Here is a 20,794-nt window from a genome sequence, read left to right on the forward strand (position 1 = left end):
TTCGACTCCAAACATGCTTGGGCGGGCACTAGGACATTGGGGAAGCTGCTGTACGCACTACACACACAGTGGCTACACACCTATTTATCCGCGCGTTATTCGGTTGACAGACACATGTCCAGCTGCTTTACCGTGGGTACTGTACCTCCTGTCGGCGGACCTGCAGACAGTAAGCCCGTTTAAGAATTTGAATTCAATCGAGCTAAAGCAATAATTCGACTTTTTAAAATATCATGTAAACGCTTTAGTCTGACTGAAATCGGATTTGTAGCTCGACTCAGTCCAGCATGAATACACGTTAATCGAGCCGTTTTGTAAGGATCCACATACTACACAGTTTACTGTTTGTGTTTTTTTTTTTGGCTAAATAGTACAGCCATTATTGCCTTATTTTGGTGCTGGATGGATGGGGACAAAGTTGACTTTAATTTATTTATTTTGATATAAATTCAGTCATATTAGATCAGTCTCTAACACAAATTATGAGACAGGTATACCTTGACCAAAAATAACCTTATTTCTATAGATTTTACATCCATTATCACGCTAAAGTATACATGACTAGGAAGATGTTTTGGTGGCTTTAAAAAATTTGAACCCCCGTTCATAAATCTCTAGTGACCTCCCTGTTATACAGCACATAACAATGAATGTTAGAGAATCTGTAATTAAACTGCATGCAGTAATGACATTACCATTTGAAGGAGCAGAACCCACAATGCCCTTGACACCAGACAGGCAGCTGGATGCACACACACACACACACACACACACACACACACCCCATCCATAATTACAAACAAAGAGATGGCTTTATAATGAATTCATTTACTGCTCTATTAGATCTCGAGCTTAACTGACCTTCCATCCCTCTGCTTTCCACTGACCACATTAACTCCTTTCCTGGCCATTTTGCATGCACTTTTCTTCTGCGAATGCTGGTGGGATCTGTGATTTGTGGTCACAGACAACTAACAGATAGAGTCTGTGCCTTCAATTTTGGATTCATGTTAATTGTAATGTGACGTTTTTGTGGCTGCTTGACTCAAATTCAATGTGATAATCCTAAATGTTTGCATCCCTGGATATTACTGTCTGTAGTTTAACGTTTCTGTCATAAAACAGTTGTCAAAGACTAAACTTTAGCTACTTAGCTTACATTTTACCTCACACTTTCACCGTGGCTTCTGTGAACAGTAAAGCCCCATCCTCTTTGATTTGATTGGCCATTTCAAACATTTTGACATTGAGAAGCATAGGCAGAAGCAGACCAGCCTAATTTTTTTTTTTGTCATCCTAACAACATACATAGTGGTGCATAATTGAGTGCAGCAGAGCAGCATAAAAGATATCAAATATTGGGCGGGGGGCCAATTTGGCCATATCTGATTATTGGGGGGACGTGTCCACCTCAGTGTCTATGGTGGGTACAGTCCATGCTTAAAACCCAGGACTGACACAAACTAAACTGAAACTCACCTGGCTAGCCACCTAAACGGGCTTCATGATTAGGTATGCTCTATAAAAAGACACTTTAATTACACACAGCTGGACTCTATTCAACTAATTATGAGACTTTTTGATGGTTGTCAATTGGTTTCACAAGAACTAATTTAGTAGTATCACAGTAACGGTGGTAAATACTTATGCAATCACAGTGAAAATTAAACTATTACGTTTATTATTTGTAGGTCTAAATAATTTTGCAGACTATATAGATTTTTCTCCAAACTTCAGTATTATTTCGACTATTATGTGTACCTTCATGATACATAATCCATTTCGGTTCCAAGTTGTAATACAAAATATTCATGAGGGGGTAAATAGTTATGCAAAGCGCTTTAACTTTGACTTGATCATACAAGAATAATGCAGTAGTCCACTGCTGTGATATCAGTATTTGCATTCCTTGACTAATGGAGAGCAGTAGTTAAATGAATCTCTTCTGTCCATCTAGATTCTAGATCATCTAGTGCAGTATAAGATAAAAGGCTGTTAGTAATTGACTTTCTGTCGGGACGTAGCAACGATTTAAAAAGAAAGCCACAAGGCGGCACCAGCACCACACCCGGAAAGCAACAGACACATACAGTTTCAGTGAATATTGTGGTTGTGGTTTTGCGCCCCCTAGTGAAATATAATGTAGTAGTACTATGTGAGTTTTCTATCAGGAAATAGAGGTTGTAGTTAGACTACACAGACTACAGATTATACTGTTATTTTCTCATGGATGCTGGTTAAATATTGTTAAAAAGTCTGTTAAAATGTTAATTTGGTCTTTATTTAACAGGATGTGCTGTTAAATAAAGAACATATCATATGTATCATATGTAACTGCTTATTTGAATCATTTGACCAATATCTATTCAAACAAGGTGAAAGCAGTCTCATTTAAAACCATTCACTTTGCAAATTGATCAAATAAGACATATAAAGTGTATAAAATCAGTAGTTTATCTTGTGTTTGCTTAACCGGTTGTATTGTCCATTTCTTTTGCCATTGTGTACCAAAAAAAGGATATAGCCTGTATATCTGAGTCCAAAAATTGTTGTCTGTTTTATTGTTGAGATCTTTTTCCCATTTGTTGACTGGGAGAGATGCAGCATAGTGTATTCATTGCCTAATATATGTGGATGTATATATGTGTGTGTGTGTGTGTGTGTGTGTAGTGTAGCACGTTCGCCTCACACCTCCAGGGTCCGGGGTTTGAGTCCCCCCGGGGCCATGTGTGTGCGGAGTTTGCATGTTCTCCCCGTGCTGTGGGGGTTTCCTCCGGGTACTCCGGTTTCCTCCCCCAGTCCAAAGACATGCATGGTAGGCTGACTGGCATGTCCAAAGTGTCCGTAGTGTATGAATGGGTGTGTGAGTGTATGTGTGATTGTGTGCCCTGCGATGGATTGGCACCCTGTCCAGGGTGTACCCAGCCTTGTGCCCAATGCTCCCTAGGATAGGCTCCAGGTTCCCCATGACCCTGAAAGGGAGTAAGCGGTTGAAGATGGATGGATATACATATATCCATACATATATATATATATATATATATATATCCATACATATATATATATATATATATATATATATACAATTCTTTTTTTCAGATCCTCAGAGAGTCCTTTGCCATGAGGTGCCATGTTGAACTTCCAGTGACCAGTGTAAGGGAGTGTGAGAGCAATGACACCCAATTTAACACACCTGCTCCCCATTCACACCTGAGACCTTGTAACGCTAACAAGTCACATGACACCGGGCAGGGAAAATGGCTAATTGGCCCAATTTGGACATTTTCACTTAGGGGTGTACTCACGTTTGTTGCCAGTGGTTTAGACATTAATGGCTGTGTGTTAAGTTATTTTGAGGGGACAGCAGATTTAGCAAAGTGTCATTTCTTTAGTGTTGTCACATGAAAAGATATAATCAAATATTTACAAAAATGTGAGGGGTGTACTCACTTTTGTGAGATATTGTATATATAAGTGTGTGTGTGTGTGTGTGTATTTTTGTTACCATTGGTTTGTGAAGGTTAAAATATTAATTTAATTTTTTTTAATTTAAATGTAATTACCTTCTGGACTCCGCCAGACTCAACTCGGACTCGGCCATTAAGGACTTGGACTTACTCTCTCAGGGGTGGGGCCAAAAAGTGCTTGGCCCTACTAATTGCTGCTCGCAGCTCTCTTTGTATTTTATTTTTAACAAGCACAGTACAAATTTCTTTCCTTTTTGTTATGTTATATTAACAAAACAAAAAATACACGACAAACTATTTAGGTGAAGCAGAATAAATTTCAAAAACATAATGAAGCAAGGCAAACTGGACAAAACAGACCAATAGGAGCCAGCCAGGTATAAACAGTAGAAATATGAGGGATTGATATGAATACATACATGTATTTAATAAAATCACATATAAAAAATCCGTGCGTGTGTTGCTTACTAGTTGTGAATACTAGTTTCTCTCTGTAGTTTAAGAGCACTAGGAAGGGCTGGGCTTGAACACGCCCATTGAGTACAGCGCTACAGCCAGAGGACCCGGATGTGAGCTACAGCGATAGCAGCCGAGAATCAAAGGTGAGCTGCTGAGATTTAAATCGCTTCATTTAGTTAGACACATCATACCTACTTTGTAATGGGAAAAAAACTGTAATAAGAATATTTTAGCGTAGTAATTAGTTTGACTTAGTCTAATGGTGTGCTTCATTTAGTGGGTCGGATTAGTCAGTTTAGTTGGCTTGTTTCCTTTTCCTTTCGGATTAGCTAGCATGCTAACTCGCTCTTGTTGAGTCTGACCACTTGTTTTGCGCTCGTTGTCAACCCCTGAAGCACTGAAAAGTCTAAAGCTGACCATAGGAATTAATCAACACTAACACACACGTTACATGACCACTCTGGGAAAAGTCAAATACGCGTTGGTTGGTTAGTTAGGATTTCACGCTTAGCTAATGATAAGTTATGTATTGGCCTGCCTTACTTCCTGTCTAACAGCTAACACCACGCTAATGGAACTACATCTGTTACTCCCCGTAAAACACGGTTTTTAATATTTTTTTTTTCTTTCAGATTTACTTCGAAGAAATGAAAAGGCACTGTGCATTATTTTGAATCTGACTGTTATCCTGTGCTGGTGTTAATTAATTTCGGGAGACAGCTAATGTGGAGTGAGAGAGAGGGGGGAAGCTGCCTAGCGCTCTCACTTGATCAGGAGTTTGTTTTGACTCCGGAGAATTGTTCTAAGACAAAAGAATTCCGCATTTCACAGAAATCCTGTCACCTGAATTTGTGGGCAGTTTTATTCCAGATGTTATGTAAACCAATAAGTTTGCCGTATCTTTCCTACTGACTCTGAAGGAGCCTCGCTAGTTATGCGGAAGTGCAGAATGGACTGTGTGTCTGACACCATCAAGTCACAGCAGAGAGCTGTAACATTCTATGGATCCACCACATCTCATTAGTTTCTGTCGTCTCATGGTGTTTTGTGAAGAAAGAGACAGCTAGATTTGTTCTTTTGAACTCGATTTAAGGTCCATCTATTTTGGCAGGTATATATATATATATATATATATATATATATATATATATATTAGATATATATATATATATATATTAGATATATATATTAGATATATAGATATATAGTGTGTGTATATATTTATATATGATGCTAGAACTGAGCTGAGAGAGAGAAGGAGATTGAAGTTAGACTGGGTGGTTGTGTTTCAGATGAACTTGGTATCAACCTGGCAGAATTTATATTCTAAACATCATGATTCATGGCAGTGGAGTGGTCAACAATAGGCCCGGGTGTATAGCAGGCTTCATTGGCATGTGTTGTGTTCATGTCCTCACTGGTCACAGGACGCGTAAACACAGTAACGCTGTTCATCTATTTAATTCATTCTCTAGTCTCCATTCTTCAGCCGTTAACATATGCAGCAGTCTAACCACATTTGTACCAAAGTTTTGTATGAATAAAAACCATAAACAGATTAATTCTTAAACAGTTTCTTTTCATTATGTGTTCTGTCCCATATGCACTTTTTCGGTTTCCCTCAGATGCAGACTATAAAATGTGTGGTGGTGGGAGACGGTGCAGTGGGAAAGACCTGTTTATTGATCTCCTACACAACCAACAAGTTCCCTTCAGAATATGTGCCTACGGTGAGTGTATGAAATTAATCAGTTTACCTTAGCAGATGAAAACCTACATTGAAACACGCAAAGAAAGCGGCACTGAGATGCGAAAACAAAAGCGAAAAGGAACAGAGGAATTAAAGAGAGGAAGTAGACCTTTAAAAATGGAGTTGAAATGAGTACTGTGAGTTGGACGTCCTAATGCACCAACAGTGCCTCTGGTGGTGTTATTAACAGTAGGATCCAGCTGTTAAGCCCAAGAAATTAGTTTCCACATGTACCTGATGTGACTGAGCTTGCCTGTCTTTTGTCATGTCCTGGCACATTGTGTTGTTTATGTGTACGAGTACAACACCCAGTTTTCAAATGAATCTGTATGGATAAGAATCTCCACTGTGTTCCTTGTAATCCCATTCTTCCTGTATGTCGGTACTTTTATAATGCTCGTAATTTTAAAAAAGTAGGATGAGCAGTTGGAAGTTTTATCAACAATTTTGGTAGAGAGAAAAAAGGCCAAACAGAAAATAAAATTGTTTAACAATTGGTTATATTTGGTCTTCACTTATGGTGTTCCCTTTTATTTCTGTACACTTATGACCAACAAAGTTCATGTCCTTTTTTCATTATTATGTAGCATACAGACTCTTGGAACACTAATTGGAACACTAGCTGACTTGTTATAACTATAATAAGCTAAACTGTCCCACAAATCTCTTCTAAATTTGCATAATGGCTTATAACAAGTGCTCAAAGAGCTCCTAGAATATTCCAGTGTTTTTGGCTTTACCATAAGTAAACTGGTGAATATCTGTGTTTAAATTGGCAAAATTGGGCTTGTGTAGGATTTCAGGAAAGTGTATACAAGTTATTTACTGTTTTATATTTGATTTGCTTGTGTTAAGATTAATTTGGCAATAATCAAATCTATACAATAACTTTGATCTTAACAGATCTGTAATATCTGCAGACAATTGGAAACTCTTTACAGTGAATTAATTTCATGTTGAAAAATAGCTTCATCATTTTCTTAATGATGTTTGTATTTTATTTGTATTTTCATAATTGCAGGCAAAAATACACAATAAGCTCTTATAACTGCAGATAGAATAATGCTGCATTCAACTAGAAGTCGTAATTCATAATTCCCGGCCTCCAGCCAGGAAAAAACAATGAAAATGCCCTCAACTTGGAGTTCCTGCTCGGGAACTCGAGAGTTTAGCAAGTGATGTAAAAATCACGGCTCACGGCATGAGCAGTAAACCCAGCAGCACTTCTTGCCTTTAAATGAGTTCTACTGTATATAGATAGCTCTAGATCAATCAACATACAGAAATATTTGCTTGTTAAATCTATAACACTGACTTATTTGAGGAGATAAATATACATCACTCATCATAGTTAGATGGGTAGCTTGTTGATGACAAAAGACCAACATGGAGGCATGTGTGGTTTTACCTGCTTTGTAGCTCGAACACACAGAGGTTGAAAATGACAGAAGCATAAATATTCCTAAAAATAACTCTTGCTTATTAAAGTACTCATTAATTGGATGATATACCATTTTACAACTGTGGAAGTGTCATGAGGGAAGGTACTAACTTTCAGAGAGGGATGACTGTTATATTATTATTTAGTTTACTATTCAGTAAGTTCAGTGGACATGTCCTTATTAAATAAAAGATAAAAGCAAAGCTGCACTGATAAAAACAGCACAGAATTCAGGCACGCCCAGTAACGTGTCTTTAGTTAGTAAATGTATTGTTTCATTATAGGAGTGGATAGTGGATTATATTACCTTTTTGTTGTCAAAAACTAGTGGAGAGTCTTCCTCAGTTTGGCTACAGAGGGACAACTTCTAAAACACAATTGAAGCTGATTGTACTCTAGTCTTTGACCTAGAGTACAATTTAACCAGCAATTTTCACACCTACCTGATATGTGCAGAAGCACTTACCCAGGGTCTTTCATTTGAGTCCTGCGGTAGCCGGTGTTATACGTGGAGCGTATTAGCACAGTTAGAGTGGGATCAAGTAAGGCAGGGACCGGCAAAGTCACAGAAAGACTGATTGTGTGTGTGTGCTGTTGAAAAATTCTTATCTATTCAAAATGGTTATCCTTGGGCCTCATAAGAGGTTGCATGACTATTAATTTTTATTAGTCGACCAAAAAAGGAAATAAAATAAATAGTCAACTAGTCGTCTTTTCCCTAATAAAAAAACTGGGGATATTTGTAGTAGTACAGTGAAGCAACAAAGAAATCAAAACCCCTGTTTAACAGCTATGTTTTTAAAACAAAAATAAATAAATCAATGGAATGAATGGACAAAATAAGCAGTCTACACATTATATTATACTATTTAATGATGAACCAATTCTTAAATATTTAAGACCTAGAGGCCCAATTGAAATAAGCTGATTCTGGACCTGAGAGGACATGGCACAGAAAATCATGTCTACTTAAATAATCAATACGAAACACCACAAAGGAAACCACTTGAATCACAAAATAGTTTCTTATTCAAATAATAAAATAAAGTGTATTTACATTCACATGTCATTATTACATAAATTTTCCAACCCAAAAATTACTCAATAACAAACACAAATATATATTTAGTGAGCCAATTACCCACTACTAGTATTGCAGGTGACTCACGTATAACATTTTTGCACTTATGGTGGGCCCCCCTACAAAAGGACACTCGTAAATGCTGGGAAATATAAAATAGATGGCTACCTCCTTACTCCTTAGGCTGGCCAGATTAAGTTCTTAAATTCAGAGGGGCTGCACTTCACTCATGGGTAAAAAAACAAAAACCCTCAACTCGCGCACCACTCCTGAAGCAGTGGTTTTCTCATCATTCACAGTGGCACAGCATTGCCAGAGGATGTTTGAGCCTTGTGGAAGCTCCGACCACTGTCTGTTTGGCCCTCTGTGACTTCACAGCTGATTCATGGCTATTAAACACAAGAGCAGATTATGTAAAAATCGAGTGCATAATCAACGGATAAATGGATTTTGAAACACACGTTTCTAAACTAAGGTTTTGTAACAGTGCCACATTTATTCATAACCAGGCGCTCAGGAGTACATTTGTTGGACTTGCTCACTGGCAGTGAAGGCTGGACGTCCTCTCTCCCCTGTCATTTACAGTGATGCTAGCGTATTGCCGCCATCATTTATTGAAGAGATAACGTGTGGCTTCAGTGTGTCAGGAACTGGGAATTAGATGATTAACTTGAGTGAGAAATATGGGTAGAATATTTTTTAAAATATAAAACATTTAGTCAGAAATTGTAGAAGAGGCATTCATAAATTTTGTGCAGTAGACAAACAAGAAAATTTTTTAAATCGTGTCCTAATTACACTTTGTGTTAATATAAAAATGTCTGGATATTTTGAACAAAGGAAGGGATGAAAGGATGTTATCGTTCTGTTTAGAACGATAACATCGTCCCGCTGTAGCAAAGTGACTGTACTGAATGCATGACTGTTCTCTTTTTCTCTTATTCAAGGTATTTGATAACTATGCAGTCACTGTGATGATTGGAGGAGAGCCATACACACTTGGACTCTTTGACACAGCAGGTACAATGAATCAGGTTAAAGATAAATAACTGCGCATAATTAATCCCAGAACTTGACTACTGGTTACTCTGAAAAGGGGCAAAGATGTGTATGGCTGAAGGCCTCAAAAATTGCAGAAACCACCTTTAAACTTACAAGCTCACCTACTTTTTGTGGTTTTGTTTTGGCTGGTATGAATGAGTGCTGAAATCAGTCTTTGTGGACAAACATCTTATGTAACAGAGTTAGCCCAGTGAGCTCTGCGGTTGTTTGTTCTCTTGGTAGATACATCATATGGTTCACCAAATCAATGCAAACTTTCTGTCCAGAACAATTAGACCAAGGCTTTAAAATTTGGTTTAAATTAAATCGTGTATGCATTTAACTATTCGGCTAAAAATGACGTAATTTAGGTATTACACTTTAATAGGATCACCTCTACCCCTGATCATTCATGCAATTATCCAGTCAGCCAAACATGTGGCAGCATTAGGGTTATCTTAAAGTTAGGACATTTCAGGACAGGTTTCTGTATTCCTTTTTTTCTACCTAGAGTTAAGATAAGATTTATTTAAATTGGGAGTTGTTCTATAATAGTTGCTGTCCTAAATAAGAGTGTAACTGTTACTAAACAGAGAAGACAGAATTTTCAATTTCTGATGTTTCTCTAATATGGCCCCAGGTTATACTTAACTGGTGCTTTTCAGGTTGATCACCATTATGGCAGTCGGTTCCATGTTCGTTTTAAACCTGTGCCTCTACTCTGTTTACCTCTAATTTAAAAACTACAGTGGTTAAAGTAGGCATCTACAGTCCCAAGGACCTTCAAAATGCTTGATTAACTCTTTTGTCATTAACTCATTTGCCATTTAGGTCAAGAGGATTATGACAGGCTACGGCCGCTGAGTTACCCTCAGACAGACGTTTTTCTTGTCTGCTTCTCCGTTGTCTCACCTTCCTCTTTTGAGAATGTCAGAGAAAAGGTTAGTGTGTGATGTGCAAATGAGATGTTTATGTATATTTTTATCTGTCTTAAAAGCCCACAGAGAGATTGTAGATATTTAGAATTAATATTTTCGATCACCTTGATTAGGCCATTTACTTTTACATGGTCTATGTATGAGCATTAAAAGCAAGTACAGCAAGTTAGCGATGTCACGAGAACCGATACTTCGGTACCATGTCGGTACCAACATTCTTAAAAGGTGAAGGTACTTGCTTGTCGGCAGTAGCGTGGGTACTGATGTTGCAATTCTTCCGGAAGGGAAGGGGGCAGCAAATACGCGTAAGTGTTTTAGTCGGTCCACAAGTGCTAAAGAAGAAGAAGAACGCCTACAAGCACACAGGAAAAACTACAGAAGATTAGCTCCGCCCAACTCGTTGAGAGGAAAGGTAGCATTGGTTGCCTGTGTGCAACCGATGCTATCGCCCATTTCAGACAAAGCGAGGAAACACCTGGAATTTGGCAAAGCACCTGAAAGACGATCCTATATTATGTTTAAGACAGCTGGCATTGTAGCCGTGAAACCAGCTAATGTTATGCTCCATGTAATGTTTGCGATAGCCAGTTATTTGTTAATGACCCTAATGCATTGCAATGTTATAAACTACCTCCTAATGGGCCACCATGCATCGCCATTCAGCCCGTGTCCTGTGAGCAAAATGTAGCCTAATGTCACTAATAATTATTTAAATGTTCATGCTTTTAATAAATCTTTTTGGCCTGCCACCATATCATTGAGTTTAAACTAATGCATTCAGAGTATAAGGTGTGTGTGTGTGTGTGTGTGTGTGCGTGCACCTTAGTACTCATTATTAGTACTGTTCTATTGGTCATTGTCAGACAGTGTTTGATAACTAAAATTCTCTCACTCTGCCAGAGTAGGATGTCCTCCAGGAATTTAAAAAAAATTGTTTTATTTATTTATTTATTTAAACCACACCGTGGTATCGACTTTGGTATCGAGTATCGTGTACTTTTGGTGGTATCGGTACTGACTACTAGATTTTTGGTATCGTGACATCCCGACAGCAAGTGTATGATGTTAGAGACACAGAATTTGCAAATGGTTAGTTGTGGTTATGAGTATTTGTAAAGGATCTACTTCTCCACATTTTTCAACCACCATTTTTCATGTAGATCTCCTCTCTTCCTCATTTATTTCATTCTCTGTCTTTCACTCTCTCTGTGTCCTTTCTCTCTCTCTCTCTCTCTCTCTCTCTCTCTCTGTGTTCTTTCACTCTCTCGCCTTCAGTGGGTACCAGAGATCTCCCACCACTGTCCTCGAACTCCATTCCTGCTGGTTGGTACTCAGGTGGATTTGAGAGATGACAGTAACACAGTGGAGAAACTCGCTAAGAACAAACAGCGCCCACTGTCGCCCGAGAGTGGAGATAAACTGGCCAGAGACCTCCGAGCAGTGAAATATGTGGAGTGTTCTGCTCTTACACAGGTACAAACCTACAGCAGAACCACTTTCTCCAGCTTTGTCCTGTTGTGATTTTTCTTCCTACAGTATAGTTTGAAAACAGCACGATTTATTTGTTCATGTAGTTTTTTTTGTAAATGAGTGATGCCTAGATATGTATGTGTACCTGATATGTGCACGTATTAAGCACTACACTGACACGAGGCTACATTTACTTGCCACATAACCCTTTAAGGGTCTGACATGTAGCTTGATTTAAAGAGAAATATCTTCATTCAGTTGTGATCAAAATTATTCAACCCCCATTGCAAATCAAGTTTATCAAAATTGACAGACTTTCAGCTGTTTGCAATGAACAAATCAAACAAAAGCAATTGAAATGGTTCAACACAACAAACGTTTCAAGTGGTTTCCCCAAATTCAACTGAAAATCCAACATGATTTCTCCAGTTTCAAAAATTTTCAACCCCCTGGATAGAATCCCTCACAACAGCACAATTATGCAAAGCAAGTGTTGTCTCAAGCACACCTGATGCAACTAATCAAGGGCTTCATTAGTTGCACCAGGTGTGCTTGAGCTGGAACACATGAAATACCTGAACCGGCTAGGGGTAGAAAATTCATGAAATACCTGCACAGGGCAGACAAAGGAAGCTCTCAATGGCTGCAACCAGATTTCTGAGAAGACAGGTTGTGAAAAACCCTCGAGTGACTGCAAAAGACCTGCAGCAAGAGTTGGTGGCAACAGACACTGAGGTTTCAGTGAGAACAGTAAGGCGCAAACTAAACGCAGAAGGTTTTCATGTCAGAACTCGGACGTAAACCACTACTAACCCAAAAGCACAAAAAGTCAGCTCAAAATCATATATAAATAATCCACAGAAATTTTGGGGTTCTGTGGAGCGATGAAACAAAACTGGAACTTTTCAGCACGATGGATCAGCAGTATGTCTGGCGGAAGAAGAATGAATAAAGAACACTCTGTCCACAGTCAAGCATGGTGGTGGCTCGGTGATGCTCTGGGGCTGCTTTGCATCCTCTGGCACTGGAAACCTGCAGTGTGTGGAAGGCATGATGGATCCATGTAAGTATCAGGAAATCCTAGGAAAACACGTCATGCCATCTGTGAGGAAGCTGAAGCTTGGGCGTCATTGGACCTTCCAATAATCCCAAGCATACCTCAAATTCCACCAAGGCGTGGTTGCAGAAGTCGTCCTGGAAGATTCTACAGGGCCATCACGGTCACCTAACTTGAACGCCATAGAAAATCTCTGGTGGGATTTGAAGAAGGCGGTTGCAGCACGCAAATCCAAGAATATTACTGAACTGGAAGCCATTGCTCATGAAGAATGGGCTAAGATTCCTTAGGAATGCTGCCAGAAGCTATGCATCTTGTTTGCAACAGGTCATAACAGCAAAAGGGTTCTCTAATAAGTACTAAATATGCTTTCCATGAAGGGGTTGAATAATTTTTAAACTGTAGAAATCATTATAAGTTGCATTTATAAATAAATTTATTTATATATATATATATTTATAAAATATGAGAGAGAGAGAGATAATACAATTCATTGTATTGAACTGTTTTGTTGCTTTGTTTGATTTGTTCATTGCAAAGAGCTGAAAATCTGTACATTTGGACAATAAACCTGATTTGCAATGGAGGGTTGCATAATTTTGATTGCAACTGTATGTAAAAGGATATTAAAAGTCTACACACCCTTGTGAAATAGCAGGTTTTTGTAAAGAAAAAGAATGACTAAGATAAACGTCAGAACGTTTCCCAACTTTAAGGTGCAATTAAAGTATACTAGAGCTGCAACAACTAATCGATAAAATCGATAATAATCGATTATGAAAATCGTTGTCAACGAATCTCATTCTTATTATATAGTTGGTCTGCGTGCGGCACGGGGAGATTTACTCATTACGTTACTTCTGTTCTGAAAACACGCTTCGGAGAGTAAATACTAAAGCTTTGTCCCAGATGAAGTACTGTACACTTACACTATGCACTCTGCACTACCGTCTAGTGTGTGGATTTTAGAAAGGTAATATCATCTCAAATATAACACTAGCTGGTTTCTTTTTACTAACCGGAAGTATAAGCCACTTCCTAGGTGACGGCGCATGACATCATACGCACGTGATGTGACGCCGCTAGCTTTATTAGACACCCAGAGTCACAGACTTTCTTCAATTTACTGTTTGTCAACGTTACCTTTTATAAAAAGTAATGCATAAATACTATTATATAATATAAACTTATATTAGTTTATATTATATATAAGTATTTATGCATTATTTTTATGGATGCACAAAAAGCACTGAATTAAACAACAGTCCTGAATTAATAATATACATTCTGGTGTGTGTCTGTGTGTATTGGGTTCTTTTCAGTCTTATATAATTGGACAAACAGTTGTGTAAAGTTTTATTCTAAAGTTTATATTTTTAACACTCAGTTTGTGGATTTTATTTTAAATAAACTAAAAAATTGTACTCAAAGTTTGCCCCCCCCCCATCCGATAATCAAAAAAATAATCAGCCAACTAATCGATTATGAAAATAATCGTTAGTTGTAGCCTTAAAAATGTTTTATTGTTTTTCACTTAATATTTATACATTGTCATTTCACATTGAGGGTGGAAAAAGTTCTGACATGATTTATCTTAGTTTCATTTTTTTTTTTTTTTTTTTTTTACATCACAGCTGCCATTTTAACAGGGGTGTGTAGACTTTTTCAATCTACTGTACCTACATCGAAAAAGATTGAGGCCAGTGCAGTCATGCAAGCTGCACAATTCTTTTAATAATCTGTGAAATAGAGGAATATTCATCCTGTCAACATTTAAACCTGATTCACTTTGCAATCAGTCCTTTATAGTCTGTTAAATTTGTGCATTTGCCATGGGAGAGAGCAGCTGCAGTTAAGAAGCTGTCAACAGCACCAACTGGCAACAGGAAACTGTATTATTCGAATAAATGTCTTGTTATAGTAACAGAGATTCACCTTTATCACTATATCATAACATACATGTTCTATCCCTTCTGTTGCTCCCTACAGAGAGGATTAAAGAATGTCTTTGATGAAGCCATCTTGGCTGCCTTGGAGCCTCCTGAGACCAAACCCAAGAAACGCTGCATTCTCTTATAAAAGAAATTTGGGGAGAAAAATGTGAGGCATTCAGACAGTGCCTTTAGTTTTACAAAATTAAGAGTGGTTTGTGTGGTAATATGCTGACATCTCTCTTCCTGACTAATGACCACAAAAAAATTGATGCCTTCAAACCATGGAAATGGATGACTGGCATGCTTTTTTTCTTTCTTGTTATTTGGTTTAACAAGTTTGCCATTACTTAAACATACAACCACTTAAATGTGTTTTTCTCATCCCTTTTGACTTTGTTTAGCCTCAGCAGTCTTTAAAAGAAAAAGAAAAAAAAGAGAGAGAGAAGATGACCATGCTAAAGTGATCACTTGTTTTCCTCCTTTCATTCCTTTGCATTGAGGCAATTGGAACTCCAAGTGTTTCTTACCACCTCTGCTCTCTGCAGGACTTAAACTTTTTTTTTTTTTTTTTTTTTTAATGATTGTGGTGTATTAATAATGACACAAGTATTGTATGATTTATCATTTTTATTTTGGTGAATGGGTGTATAACAGTTAGGACTTGGAGATTTTAGTACAATTTTTTAATATTGTTTGATTTCTTTTGTGCTGTTTTTTTTTTAGGTGCCACTTCATCACCTTGGTTGGTCTTTTTTAATTTTAAGGAATATTAAATGCATTATAATCTATTGCATTATAATCTATTACATTGGTAGCCATAGTAATTAAAGCAATAATTACAAGTAATAAAAATGCAGGATGTGGAACTGATGTGGGAGTAGATTTTATGTGTAACTGTAATTAAAAAAAAAAAAAAAAAAACCTGAATTGTAAACAGACCTTTGTCATATTTTCTGCATTTATGCATTTTGTTCCAAATCAAATACAGAAGTGGTCTTTATTACTCAGGGAATTTACCTTGATGTCCATAGTATTTTGACCTGGTTCGATTATAGTAGAAATGGTTAAACTCAATCAATTTCTGAAAAGAATTTGTTTAAAACTTGTATGTTTCCGAATCAACAGAAAGTAGTCATTTATTGCAAACTGCCTTGCAAACCCTTGTTTTGATAAATGTTAGTTTATTCTGAATTGCACAGACAGTCAATAGGACTCGGATTCACATTTTTACCAGCAATATACAAATATTCATTTTGTATCAAAAATGGAAAAAAAAATCAAGAGGCATTCTTTCATTATTACTAAGTGATCTAGATTAAAGATGTGTATTAAGATCCTCTTAAACGTGATTGTGAACCATCTTATTTGCATTGCACTTATCTTCTTTCCATAATCAGGCATTACTTTATTTGAAGTTGGTGTACAAACACAACATCTCTCTCTGGAGTGATTAAATTTCTTTCTCATTAACAGAAAATCTGGAAAAGGGAATTTGGTCTACAGGTGCATCTAAAAGAAAATCTGAATATGGTGGGGGGGGAATTTCCGTAATTTAATTCAAAAAGTGGAACTTTCATATATTCTAGATTCATTACACAGAAAGGGAAATATTTCAAACCTTTTTGTTTTTTTGTTTTGTTTTAATCTTGATTATGACTTATAGTTCATGGAAATCAAAAATCCAGTATCTCAAAATATTAGAATAAAGAATTTATAATACAGAAATGTCGACCTGAGAAGAGCTCTAATCAGCAAATGAACCTGCTAATCAAAACACCTGCAAAGGTTTCCTGAGCCTTTAATCTCTGTCTGGTTCAGTACACAACCACAATCATGGGAAAGATGAAAGTAAATTTTGCATTTTGTTTGGAAATCAAGGTTCCAGAGTCTGGAGGAAGAGTGGAGAGGAACAGAATCCAAGGTGCTTGAAGTCCAGTGTGAAGTTTCCACAGTCAGTGATGATTTGGGTACCATGTCATCTGTTGGCGTTGGCCCACTGTGTTTTCTCAAGTCGAAAGTCAATGCAGCGTCTAACAGGAGATTTTAGAGCACTTCATGCTTCCATCTGCTGACAAGCTTTATGGAGATGCTGATTTCCTTTTCCAGCAAGATTTGGCACCTGCCCACAGTGCCAAAACTACTAGTAACTGGTTTACTGACCATGGTATTACTGTGCTTGATCGGCCAGCCAACTCATAATTCTATAAATGTAATTAATATAATATATAGCTGTTCCTCTTGCTGTGATACAACTGATCAGAGGTTTATTTATTTATTCACAATTACTGCCAAGGTTGACCAGAGCTGAGGTGTAGATATAAAATCCACTTCATGAAGCCAATCATTCTCAGATGATATCATTAGTCCCTGTAGTCTTAGGCATTTGACATGCTGCACTTTCTGACTTGCTGCATGGCAGCTTGAGACAGAGACTGAATGTGACGGACATGTGTGCATGGAGTAACATAATATACTAAGTGAAATTGCTTTTCATCTGATTCATTCTGAAACTGAGAGATGGTAAGTGATTGAGCATTTGTTGCATGTATTGAAAGTCTGGAATGAGCTGCTATTAAGTCGTCTATATACATGAGGATTTGGAGCCCCACTACTCAGCAGTTGTATAACAGCTATAATCAGCATACTGCCCCAAAGGATATGAATATCTTCCACTGGTGTATGGAAGAATATTAGGTCAAATTCACAATCATAAAATAAAATCAATGTACATAACGATCAAAATTGTGACCCTATAAAAAAAATTATGTAATTATTTTATAGTAATAAAATAAGGGGGTAAAACAGGATACTCGATCGGTCTTGGTGGGATAAAATAGCTACATCTCAATTCAGACATAATGACTGTGACCAAATTTGAAAGAGTTGTACAACTGGATATTGTGAGAGGACTTTATAAATTAGCCTGTAATGGGGGTGCTACAATGCTTCATGTCAATTGCTTTGTAACCCTTCCCAAACTGATGTATTTCAATCACCTTCCTCATCATTTCTGGATTTTTTTTTCAACTTTGGCATAGTGTGTTACTGGGTAAGACATTTTAACCAACTTGCTGTTGAAAAAGTTCTAAAAAAAAAAAAAAAAGTGTGTGTGTGTGTATCTATGCATGCATGTGTGTGCGCATGTGTGTGTGTGTGTGTGTGTGTATGTATGTGTGTTGTGGTCATGCACTGTCCCTCACCTGGTGGCAGGTGTATGTGTACTGTGCTGCTGGTTTGTAGCTCTCTCTATGCTCCCCCAGCAGGTGGGGCAGTTTGTCCGGGTCTGAGAGGCAACTAAAGTTATGGATGATTTTGTTCATTTTGGTGAAAAATTCAGTTTGAATGTGGTTATATTTAGTGCATTCAGTGAGGAAGTGCAGCTCTCTATGTTTCCATATCTCTATGGACCTTGCTGCATTGCCATGCTTTAAAAGGAAAGGTTCTTTCCCAAATTGTTGCCACAAAGCTGGAAATGTACAATTGTCTAAAATGTCTTTATATGCTGTAGCATTAACAGTAACATTACCCTTCACTGGAACTAAGGGGCCCAAACCCTGAAAAACAGCCCCAGACCATTATCCCTACTTCACCTACACTTGATTGGTGGTACTGTTGTACAGCAGAATTAGGTGTAATGTGTTACTGTGATCTAATTACTTTTTCTGATAACTCAGTGATGTAATGCATTACATTTTAAATTTATGTAATTTGATTACAGTTACTGATGTCAATAAAACTATGTTACTTGCATTACAAATTTATTGTTAAGAAAACAATATTAAGTAAAATGTATTTTTAACATAAATCAAGTTTTGTCTGGAAGATTTTTTTCTTTAGCCCTGAATAATTCTCCACTTGGAGCGGTTTGTCTCTACATAACTGAACATCAGTAAAAGAAGACCGCCTGTAATTTTATATCTTCAGTGAACAGAGGCGAGACCAATCAGACAGGGTTTACAGGAAAATACGTTAAAACACTCGCGTCTTACTGGCTGACAGCTCTCAATTCTGCCAAACGCTAGCTCACAGTCTGTGTGAGGAAAAATGCATATATGACAAGGTGTGTAAATGTCTATATGAGTTCCAGTTTACATGAACATGATATGAGCAGAGCATAAGGAAAGATAATGTACTTTGCATGGCATTTACATTTACATTTGTGGCAATTGGCAGATGCCCTTATCCAGAGTGACTTACATTTTTCCCATTTTATACAGTGAGCAGTTGAGGGTTAAGGGCCTTGCTCAAGGGCCCAGGAGTGGCAGATTGGTAGTGCTAAGATTTGAACTCATGTCCTTCCAATCAGGAGTCCACTGTCTCCCCTTGTGCCTCCCCTTGGCTAGCGACTCCAAACTAGCCTAGTTAGAAAAGTTTTATATTTGATCAGTCTGGTAGTTCTACAAACAGTTATAACACCCGAGGCAAGATTTTTGATGAATGAAACTTATTCTGATCATATCATACACTGACAGCTAAGTTACCTCCATAAAACAAAACTCTATGCTACTAGCTGAGCTGGAAAAAATGCAAGAAAAAATGCATGGAATCAGTCTATTTAGAAGTAGGTTTTTAAATATTTCTTGATGGAGAAGAATCTTGGCTCAGCCCTGGATGATTAACAGTCCAGCTAACACCCCTGGACAACACCCGAGGCAAATTTAATGATAAATCCAACCTTTTTTGATCATGTCATACATGTAATGACATAATATATGTAATGACATATAATGTATGACATTGAAGGACTATTAGTTTCACTTTGTAGTGTATTTTTGTAGGTTTGATAGATTTTGAAAGTAACGTGAAAGTAAAGTAATTAGTAATCTGATTACTTTTTACATGCTGTAATCAGTAGTGTAACCAGATTACAATTTTAAAGTAGTAATTAGTAATCTGTAGTGGATTACTTTTTTTGAGTAACTTACCCAACACTGTTCATTAGTGAAATCCACATCTCAAAGAATTCAGGCCATCATAAAAGCCTGAGGAGAAGCAACAAAGTACCAATTGTGATTTGTTCCTCAACACTGAGTGATTCCATAATTTTTCCTCTACATGATCTAAAAAAAACTCCATTAATTAAAACAATTTAATTTAACTTGTTTGCGGTATTTCATGAAGCCAGAATGTTCAGCTATTAAACAAAAATTCTTTTGTGTCGTATCTGTGATTTTTTTATTTGTTACGAAGTAAAAAACCTGGGTGAAAATCCTCTAAGTGTGGTGATTCCATACTTTTTGCCAGGGGTTGTAGGTGCAGAACTGTGGCTTCTTTGGCCCCTGTGAGCACTTAGGTTTATTGAAGGTGGAGTAGTGGGACTCTAATATTGGTGAACACAGATTTTCTTGCTACAGATTCTCAGGCAGCTTGAGTTCTATGTTTTGACGGGGCCATTCTAATATATTCAGGTTCTTGGTTTTGAACCACTATGTAGGCTAACCACTTTAGGCCACCACCAACATGCTTCTCCGTGCACATCTCAGGGACTTCTCAGGGTCATGAGCAGTGTTGGGATTCAGCCAAATGTTACACTTTGCTCCAAGACCAATAAATTCAATTCTGGTCTTATTAGACAATGGAACCATTTTCCGCACGTTTGCTGTGTCTCCAGCACTGGATTTCATGTTCATGTTTTTTTAATAATGACTTTATTTTCACTAATCAGCTGCTCTTCCCAGCTTTGTGAAGTGTCTGGTCAATGTTTTTCCTGTAAACAGCTTCTTCCATCTGAACTGTGTATACTCTCTAGCACTTCTCTGACTAACACCCTCTTTACCTGGTCACTGACTTTCGGTGACTTTTTGGAGTTACAGTTTCCATATTCTTTCCATTTTTTAATTAATGGATTTAGTGGTGCTCCACAGGATGTTCAAAGCAAACCTTGATTGATATTTTTTGTTTGAACTTTTTGATAGCTCTTTATTTAGATATATTCTCTAATAAACTCTGGCTGCTTTGTTGGAACTGGTGTATTTATAGTGAGATCACATGACATTGACTGAACGCAGATAGACCCCATTCAACTAATTTTGTGACACATGATGGCAACTTATGATGCACCAGACTTCATTTAGGGGTTTTACAGTAAAAGGATGTCTGTCTACTCAATAGTTTTTTAATAGTTAATAGTAGTTTAATAGTTTAGTAATTTGTAAA

The 20,794-nt window shown here is 37.4% G+C and overlaps 1 protein-coding gene across 2 annotated transcripts; it reads left to right on the top strand.

Annotated features, from left to right (window-relative positions):
- Nucleotides 1-3,946: 3,946 nt before the first annotated feature.
- On the top strand, nt 3,947-15,508 carry LOC128615861 (cell division control protein 42 homolog). Of its 2 annotated transcripts, none has more exons than XM_053638226.1 (6): nt 3,947-4,069; nt 5,552-5,656; nt 9,146-9,218; nt 10,071-10,180; nt 11,453-11,650; nt 14,694-15,508. In XM_053638226.1, the coding sequence occupies exons 2-6, from the start codon at nt 5,552-5,554 to the stop codon at nt 14,781-14,783; spliced, it is 576 nt and encodes a 191-aa protein (XP_053494201.1). In that variant the 5' UTR covers nt 3,947-4,069; the 3' UTR covers nt 14,784-15,508. The 2 variants fall into 2 exon arrangements, with proteins under 2 accessions (XP_053494201.1, XP_053494202.1); XM_053638227.1 differs by lacking the exon at nt 3,947-4,069 and adding an exon at nt 4,560-4,581.
- The last annotated feature ends 5,286 nt before the right edge of the window (nt 15,509-20,794 follow it).

Source organism: Ictalurus furcatus, chromosome 12 (genome assembly GCF_023375685.1).
Source record: "Ictalurus furcatus strain D&B chromosome 12, Billie_1.0, whole genome shotgun sequence".
Classification (NCBI taxonomy): Eukaryota; Metazoa; Chordata; class Actinopteri; order Siluriformes; family Ictaluridae; genus Ictalurus; species Ictalurus furcatus.

Excerpts from the sequence above, each read along its gene's own strand:
- LOC128615861 (XM_053638226.1), top strand. The coding sequence starts at position 5,552 with ATGCAGACTATAAAATGTGTGGTGGTGGGAGACGGTGCAGTGGGAAAG. Across the intron at positions 9,219-10,070 it reads TGGACTCTTTGACACAGCAG|GTCAAGAGGATTATGACAGG; the intron begins GTACAATGAATC and ends TTTGCCATTTAG. Across the intron at positions 10,181-11,452 it reads TTGAGAATGTCAGAGAAAAG|TGGGTACCAGAGATCTCCCA; the intron begins GTTAGTGTGTGA and ends TCTCGCCTTCAG.